General features: G+C 41.5%; 1 protein-coding gene across 1 annotated transcript; it reads left to right on the top strand.

Annotated features, from left to right (window-relative positions):
- The first annotated feature begins 5,361 nt into the window (after positions 1 to 5,361).
- On the top strand, positions 5,362 to 5,988 carry LOC119648823 (turripeptide Pal9.2-like). The gene is made up of 3 exons (XM_038050682.1): positions 5,362 to 5,493; positions 5,556 to 5,708; positions 5,772 to 5,988. Exons 1-3 carry the CDS (start codon positions 5,463 to 5,465, stop codon positions 5,801 to 5,803), a joined length of 216 nt encoding a protein of 71 aa, XP_037906610.1. The 5' UTR covers positions 5,362 to 5,462; the 3' UTR covers positions 5,804 to 5,988.
- The last annotated feature ends 2,718 nt before the right edge of the window (positions 5,989 to 8,706 follow it).

The raw sequence follows: 8,706 nt of genomic DNA, 5'->3' as shown, positions 1-8,706 counted from the left end.
CTTGAAAGTCTGCACATAAAATGGGAATGCTGATATCTGCTACAACAAAATGCCATGAGAACGTAAGTAAGTATGGTTGGGGTGTTGCCACCGCTAGTTTGGGTTGTTACGGAATCAACTTGCGGAATTGAGACGTCTGCGCCTCTGTCGACCAGGTAATGGCGGTTGTTCAAGAGATCATGTATTGTAGGCGATGTGAAGAAGCGTTCTGGGGAGCCCGCCCACTGTACGCCTCACAAGAAGTTCAGTTTTTTGAAGGTGCAAACGTGCACGGGTTGGTAAATTTCTTTGCATTCTCGGAAAAAAATGCGGTGATATCAACAAATTGAAGGACTCGTTGAGGTCCCCGACACCTCTGGATTTTGTCAGCAGGTTTGCTAACGCCTAATCTGGGTGCTGCAACACAGCAACTTCAGAAGCTCAACCCCGACCTTATCCCCGTCCAACCTGCTTCATCTCAGGCGGCAGTTGCCTCGGGAGGCGGTCGCCTAAAGTGAGGCTCCTTCAGCAAGTGATTCAATTTTGCTGACTCAATTACTTGATGCGCTTGATTAGGGGCCCTTAATTCGAGTCGGAACACTCCTGCAGAACGTCGGCGACGAGTCCAACGACTCCTCGGTCAAGCCAACGAGTGTGTGTGAATCGCCTGGCATCAGTAGTGATTCATGCGAGCGCCAATTACGCCTCCAATTGTCGAAGCCAGGTCTCCGGGTTAAGTCGTTAAACGGCGGCATCCGTGCAGCCACTACGGCGACAGGGGTTGCGAAGGCCTTTGCCGTGCCGTTATCAAACGACATTTGCGAAATAGACGGAATTACTTATAGTAAACAAAGTGTCGCCCGAGCCCAACAACGAGCGAGAAACGTAAGAACTATAACCACGATCTAACGGAACTCAACCCCGGAGCGGAACCACTCGAACCCAAATGCTGATGACAGGATGAAGAAACCAAACGGAGCGCCAGAGAACACAGTTTTCCCAAATTTCTTTCTTTTTAAATACTTTGCGCCGTCCTTCTCCGGCTTAATGTTTTCTTTTAAGGCTTTATGTGACACAAAGCCTTAAAATCGTTTCAATGTATGTCCGTCCGTCTGTCTGTTCACACCCGATTTACTCCGGAATGGTTGAAAGGATTTGCCACGAAATTTGGTGAGAAGGATGCGATATGTGTGTCCCTTCACATGGCAACGTCATTTTGTATGAGTTTGAGGGGGGCCTACCCATAACTGCAAAAGGGGCTTTTTTAGTTGTTTGCATATCAGTGTCAATTACTCGAGGTGAACATGTGTATGTATATGAATGTGCTTAAAAAAGCTTCCGGGTAGTAATTAATACATGTATAATAGACATGTGTATAGCTGGTTACCCAACGGTTTTTACTTTACGTACGTGCTTTGTGAACGGAGTAAAGTGGAATTGCGTGAAGATGCGTTAGATCCATTGAACTGCGCACAAGAACATTTATATGTCTGCATCGTCATTGCGGTAATAGACAATGTTTCTTTATTTAGGATTAACACAGTATTTATGTCGTTGATATGTATGTACATATGTGTATCTTGGCATTTGGCAAATTTTTGAGGCAATATTTGGTATTCTTAGCTATGTACGAATAGAAAAGCGTGCATAGAGAGTTTCTCACATTGGAGGAACACAAAACCTTTATACCCGAAGCGCCCAGCTTCCGGTGTCCCGATTTTTTTTAAAGTTTTGGGTAAAACCAAAACCTTATTAAAATCGTTTTACGTCTGCCTGTCTGTCTGCCCCTCGGTCTGTACGCAGAGGCGGTAGTTAGTGTGTGAAAGGTTCCGTTGCAGTTAACCCGTTGGGGAGTTCCGCCCCCCACGTACCGAGGAAGGCGATCAGACCCGAGTCTGCAAGGGACTCATCTGAAGTGGCTCTGCCACGAAACCTCACCGGAGGTTATCTGGTACCATGGGAACCGGGATGACCCTCTGAGAGCATATGCTCCAGGAGAATTCCTGGAGGATGTGTTCTCGGCCCGGTTATTTGCAGCTGGCCCCGTAGTGGGTCGTTTCATGGTGGTTGTGGTTATGCCTACATCGCGGGCAGAGCTCCTCGGAGCTCCAGCGTGGAGTTGCGCTGTACAACTCGGGTGCCGTACTCCTTAGTTGCGGGCAGAGGTGTTAGATAGGCCTGGCATCACTGGTATGAATGCTGAGCCTGCACTCAGTATAAACCAGGACGGCTGTGCTTGCATGACGGGGCTCTGATTGTAGTCCCAAAATCAATCCGTGTCCGAAGAGGACCGTGGGATTATGCCTTCACGGCAGGTACCTCACGTTAAACCCCCAGGACTTTCATGTCCGTCTGTCTGTATGTTTGTCTGTCTGTCCATCACACGCATTTTCCCGGAGACTGTAGCACCCTTAAGCACTCTTAAGTTCGCCCTAATACCACGTAGGAGCGTAGGCTATAATATAGAGCTTGACCTTACTTAATTTATGGAAATCGCACCATTAAAAACAAAGTTATAATACGTCAAAATTGTCACTTCTTTGAAAATTCAAGATTTTGAATATCAATATCACCGGAGTGATATTCTCACATAATATATGCATATATTACGTGTTGGAAATACACAAGACCTTTCATACCTGAAACGTTCAGCTTCCGGTTTCCCGATTTGTTTTCTTAGGGTGACAATAAATTTAACTAATTAAATGAGAACAATAAATATGAAATCTCCGACTCCGCACTTAAAAAGCTACGCTCCTTCATTTCCTGGATATTGCTTGGAATAACAGATCGAGGGACGTTATTCGAGATACTGAAGTGCCATTGGAATTAAATGTCTTAATAACATTACGTGAAAACAACTGCATATCCAAATAACCTTTAAACTTCCGAGTCGTTAGCTTCCTTATACCGAACGCCCTTAAATGCGTTTGTACATAGAAGCCAGAAGAATTTCGTGGTCACCAATTGTAGTTACTTTTTGATTCTTCCTTAAAATATATTTCGGTCAAAACATTTTTATTCTAGAGAACGAATGTGCATATTCTGTTTTAACAAAATTAAATAACTTAACAAGAGGAGTTCAATAGCATGAAAATATTATTCTTATTGACGACTGTAGCTTATCTTTTCTCTGAGAGACCGTTTTTTCCTGCCAGGTTGCTCCGGCACCCACGTAACTGTCAAACTGTTGACAACATTCGTTTTGAGAACACAACAGGTAGGCCATTCAGGCGGGTGAGTTTCCAGTCGTGCTGAGTTACGTTACTTTGGTGTGGAACTCGGACGAATCTCCGCCTAAGCGACTCCACACTACAGTACCTCCACAATAGTACAGGGTGCGGCAGCATAACTTTCCTTTTTCAAAACTCAATAAAAACTATTGTATGCATCGGAAAATATTTATTTATTTTTTATAATGTAGGTACATGTCTAAAGTTTATTTACATTGTTTTGAAGATCAAATCTGTTAGGTGACGTCCCCCATTCTCCATACATTGCGTAAACCGATTTCGGGCGTTTGTCATGACTCTCTTTGCATAGCAGGTGTTATGTTGGCAATTTCTTCTTGGAGTTGGTCTTCAAATCTTGTAGGGTTCTTCCACGGTTCACATAAACACGGGATTTCAAAAAACCCCATAGAAAAAAATCAAAAGAGGACCGATCGGGAGAGCGTGTCGGCCATTCCAAATCGCCTCTAATTGAGATAAGGCGCTCTGGAAAGTGTTCCCTCAAAACAGGCATCGATGCTCTTGAAGTGTGTGCTGTTGCACCGTCTTGTTGGAACCAAGTGTCCCCCAAATCCAAATTTTCTAGCCGTGGAAAAAAAAAATTCTGAGCATGTTTACATACCAGTCCGAATTCACCTCATTTTCCTCAAAAAACAAGGGACCAATAATTCCAGCTGTGGAAATGCACACCACACTGTGACTTTGGGTGAATGCAAAGGCTTTTGATGCAATTCTCGAGGGTTGGTGTCAGCCCAGTAGCGCATGTCTTGTTTGTTAACCAACCCACACAAATGAAAATGGGCTTCATCGCTAAAAAAACAATAGCCACCCTCGGGAATTGAAGTCACGTTCTGAAAGTTCCTGCACTATCGTCATCTATAGGGATGAAAATGAAGATCATCACGAAGAATTCTTCTCACAGAACGATCGGATAGTCCAAGGGCAGATGCGTGTTTGCGCGCAGAACGCCGTGGCGATCGCAACATTGACGCTCTCACTGATTCAATGTTCTCAGGTCATCTATGGGCCGAGGGACTCCAGTTCTTCCGTTTGTCGCACTTGCAGTTTGTCTGAATGTAGTGACCCATGAACAATTGATTTGCGGTCTGGGACGGGAGCCACGGGGCTCAATTAAAGCGATTCCGAAATGCACGCTGTGTTGCAATAACCGAACATCCGCTTGAAAGTAAACCTCAACGGCAAAGGCACGCTCCTCACTATTCCAAAGCATGATGGCGACTGAACCGTGTCGGGACAAAACTTTACAGTATCCTCTCTTGAACGGACCACTAGCGCTCCGCTATGACATCAACTAACTGAGTGGCGCGCATTTAAAAAAAGGAGTTACGCTGCCGCACCCTGTATTATTTGAGAATAAGTTTCCTTTATTATTAAAATATATTTTTTATCTCAAAAATGTTTAATGCTATAGCATCTACTTTTAAAAAGAAAGAACAGATGAGGGTGAAGAATGCAGTTAGTATTATTCTTGTGAATAAATAACATAAAAAGTTTAAATTATCATTAAACGAATGCCTAAATTACTATATCTAATTTGATATTGTTAATACATCCTATGAAGATGATTGAGCGTTAAAACTCATTCTTTACTTTGTGATGCCAACATACATCCATACGTTGAAAGCTTCTTTAGCTCAATTTACCATGAGTATTTTGATACTTTAGATATATGTACATACGATTAAGCGTTAGTAACCGGTGTTCGAACCATTTATGATTCATGTTTGCAAGTCCATTGCCTAATAACCTTTTAGCTAATTCCGTTACATTACAGTAAACAAATTTGGGATTTTTTCCTATTGTTGGGAAAGTTCCCAACCTCGTCATCAACTAGTATTTCCTGATCCAAAATCTTTATTTTAAACGCATTCAACTACTTGTTTAACGATTCATAATAAAAAACCTGTGAGCAAATAGATATTGCATAAATAGAAAATTAAAGGGGAATTTGTCCACGTATTTCACAAGAACAGAGTGCATAAACTCGTGACCTTGAATAGTAAATGTTATTTATATTATATGTGAAAAAATCGGAACTAGAAATGAACACAATAATTGCCCCCTGGAGAGTTTGACGGGTGTATTTGATTAGTAATTTAGAAACAGGTTAAAGCAGCAAGATCTTAACTGAATTTTTTCTATTTGTAAAGTGGAGATATAAATACTGTCTTCTGAAGCAAGTGAGCCAGTCATAAGTCTAGCCTTCATATTCACACCGTGGAGAAAGTGAAGATGCGGTTCTTAATCTTTGTTTGCTTGTTAGGTATCTAAAATAAAATAAATCACTCCAAAATAAATGAATTATTGATTCTTTTTTACTTTTAGTAATCTTCTGCGTGGCTGTGGAACAATCTAGCGCCCAATGTTCGCGGGCCTGTCCATACAACTATGCCCCCGTCTGCGGAAGAATTGGTCGTAACACAAGGACATTCAGCAATGAATGTGAATTCAATAGTGTCAACTGTCAAAGTGGAGGACGTATGAGTCGCAATCTTATCTCCAAATTTTGTGAGTTCTAAACATTATTTTCTTTCAAATTAGGAGGAAAAATCTTGAAAAGAGGCCAATGCTAAATGTATGTGACTTACGTTCCAATTGCATTTGGAATACTTCAGGTAAACTCGAAAGTGACGAAAAGAAACAAAAAAATTAAGTTCTTAGGAATATGTATATAAATTGTAAATTCAGAATTAAGCTAAATATAGTTAATATTGCAACTTTTGCATAGTCATAATAAATTTAATTAATTACAAAAAAAGTATTGTTAATTCAATTAGGCCTAGGTTTTCAGGCAGTTGGTCATACTTATGGTTGTCATTCATTGAATTGACAAAAGTAAAACGACTTTAACGTAAATTCCAAAATTGACTTGCAAGTGAAATTACTTGTTTCTAGAAAAACAACTCAGAAAATCGGAAGCTGGGCCCTTAAACTATGAAAGTTTAAAATTCAATTGTGAATTTTTTTCAAAACCTTTTGACACAGCTAATTCTTTTTCGACAATACTGCATGTATCGATAAGGCCGGGACCAAGTTGAGACGCAGTGGGATGCATAGTGGCGCAGGATGACGTAGCAAAGCAGAAGCTGAAATAACGTGAGAGCGGGTAGACCGGAAACGCAGTTCTATTACCACAGTGCCAAATAATGTACGGGAAACTGTTTCTGTACGTATGTTTGTTTTTTAAACCTTATTAGAATCGGTTTACAGCCTATGCAAAGGAGGGAATTCTGAATCCCCCGCATTCAGTACGCAACATGTATATGCAAATTAAGGTGTAAATTTTTTTAATATTTTCATCTAGGCTATGAAATGAAAGGTCTCGATTAATACTTTCCGAAGCTGGCCACATTTTTGACATTTAATGCAAAAGAAGGGGGATTGCGGTGACTGGAAATCGATGATTTCCTTCACGGACTCTGAGACTTCTGAGAAACTACTCAATCGACAAATCTGGAAAAATGCTAAGGTGCCACTACAGTATCTTTCATTGAATTATGAATGCTAAGAAAATATGTAAAGAAAAAACCAAAGTTTTCAGATAAATTAGCGAAAACATGACTTATGACTTTTGAAACCGATCAGCTCCTTGCATTTAATACTTCGTAGCCCCTCTGTGAATAATACGAGTATTTCTAAACATTGCTTTTAAATCAACGTCATTGTACCATATATTATTAATGTTTTCTTTTAATTTGTAAGCATAGTGTTTCTGCGCTGATACACCTTGTGATTCAGATAAACCCAACAATTCTCTATCAGGTTTAAGTCCGAAAATTGTCGGGCCAAGGTAGTAGATCAGTGATTTAGGTTAATGGCAGTATGGAAGGATGTGCCGTTTTGTGTGAAGGTAGATTCTCCTAGACCTTCTGCGAAGGAAAGGAAGCAAGGGCTAACCGGCATATTGCCGGAAGTGGTAAGTGGCTTCCGTCCAGTTGAATTTAGTTTTGGCCAATGAAGCTGACGCAAGCACTTTTTGCGAAGGGCGGGCTTCCTCAATCGTACACCTGACCTTTGTCATCCCTGCACTGGTGCATGGTACATTAGCGAAGATTGCACCAACAACGATGACCAGGCAATCATCTTTGAACTGAGGAGGGAGCGAAAGGCCAGGAAAACAGGATGCCTTAAGCCAAGAAAAGCATGAGGGTGGTCTGACAAAAGCTTAGACGAGGGAAGTTGCTTGGAAGTGTGGCTAGGGCGATCTACTAAGGCAGGCAGTCCCACGGTGCTCATACTCCGATGAATTATATGTATGTATTTGTTCCCACCAACACTTCCGCTTCAAAGGAGAGGGAGGATTGCATATTGATGCATAGTGACGATTGCAATGTAATTTTCAGGAAAACTTTGCTGGACCGCTTTAACAATTTAAATTGTTTAAAGCGGTCCAGCAAGTTTTCCTGAAAATTACATTAATACTTTCCGAAACAATTTAAATTGTTAAAGCGGTCCAGCAAAGTTTTCCTGAAAATTACATTGCAATCGTCATTTCAAGCTGAGTTTTAATGAGGCTTTTGTTTGACACATGATATGAAGCACGATCTTATAGACGGTAGCGATAGTGAGGTTTGCAGCTTTCCATGGGGTCCACAACCTCATCATCGATGGCACATTTTTGTGCGCAGACCTTGTATAAGGTTGTTCGGGTCTTAACTGATCGGCAACGTAAATGTAATAAAATCAATCAGAAGAAGAACAAGACTTCCACTTGGAGCGAGATTAGCACTTAATAGTTACTTGCATGTCGCGTCCGCTTCTTCTCGCGTGACAGCTCTCTGAAGAATATTGGTGGTGGGCTGCCATCAAAATCTCTCCAGTAGAAACGGGAATGTTGGCCACGTCTAGAAAGTACGCCATAAGATTTAACTAATTTATGGAATATCAAAGCGGATCCAGGAGCGTAGGCAAGGTTGGTATTGTCTCTGTGAGTGTGGCGAACGTGATGAACTTAAGCTGCGATACCGTGGAAAATCTCGGTAAGGGAAATAAAAAGCTAGTCAGGAATGCAGAACCTGACACAAATAATTATGTCATTGCTACCGAATACCAGATAACGAAAGAACTTGCAGGTGGTCGCCAGTCTCTTGATGGTCCTGTGAGGGACATTAACAGTAACCTCATCATCCACGACAACCTGCTGCTAAGGAGCCTAAGGGGACATGCCACCACTGTTCTCAACACTATAACACCTGATAGAGTTTCACCTATTGTTGGTGTAATGACTACTCATCGTAACATGCGAATACATAGTGCTCAGCCAAACTGAGCCGAAATTATTTCGGTAATCAATGTGCTTGAGCGGGGTAAGACGGAAAAATTAATAGTTATTATCAAACAACATATGACGGTGCAAATTTTAAATGCTGCACTGAGATAAACATCTGTCGAAATGCAAGTTCAATGTGGTGTCGGACATCCTTTCTCGTTATCGATGACGCCCTTCATGTTGCCTTGCCCGCATCCAACGAACAAG

The sequence above is a fragment of the Hermetia illucens genome, chromosome 2 (genome assembly GCF_905115235.1).
Source record: "Hermetia illucens chromosome 2, iHerIll2.2.curated.20191125, whole genome shotgun sequence".
Lineage (NCBI taxonomy): Eukaryota > Metazoa > Arthropoda > Insecta > Diptera > Stratiomyidae > Hermetia > Hermetia illucens.
The sequence above is the reverse complement of the archived record's forward strand: the minus strand, read 5'-3'. Positions and strand labels throughout refer to the sequence as shown.

Excerpts from the sequence above, each read along its gene's own strand:
- LOC119648823 (XM_038050682.1), top strand. The coding sequence starts at position 5,463 with ATGCGGTTCTTAATCTTTGTTTGCTTGTTAG. Across the intron at positions 5,494-5,555 it reads AATCTTTGTTTGCTTGTTAG|TAATCTTCTGCGTGGCTGTG; the intron begins GTATCTAAAATA and ends TTTTACTTTTAG. Across the intron at positions 5,709-5,771 it reads CAACTGTCAAAGTGGAGGAC|GAGGAAAAATCTTGAAAAGA; the intron begins GTATGAGTCGCA and ends CTTTCAAATTAG.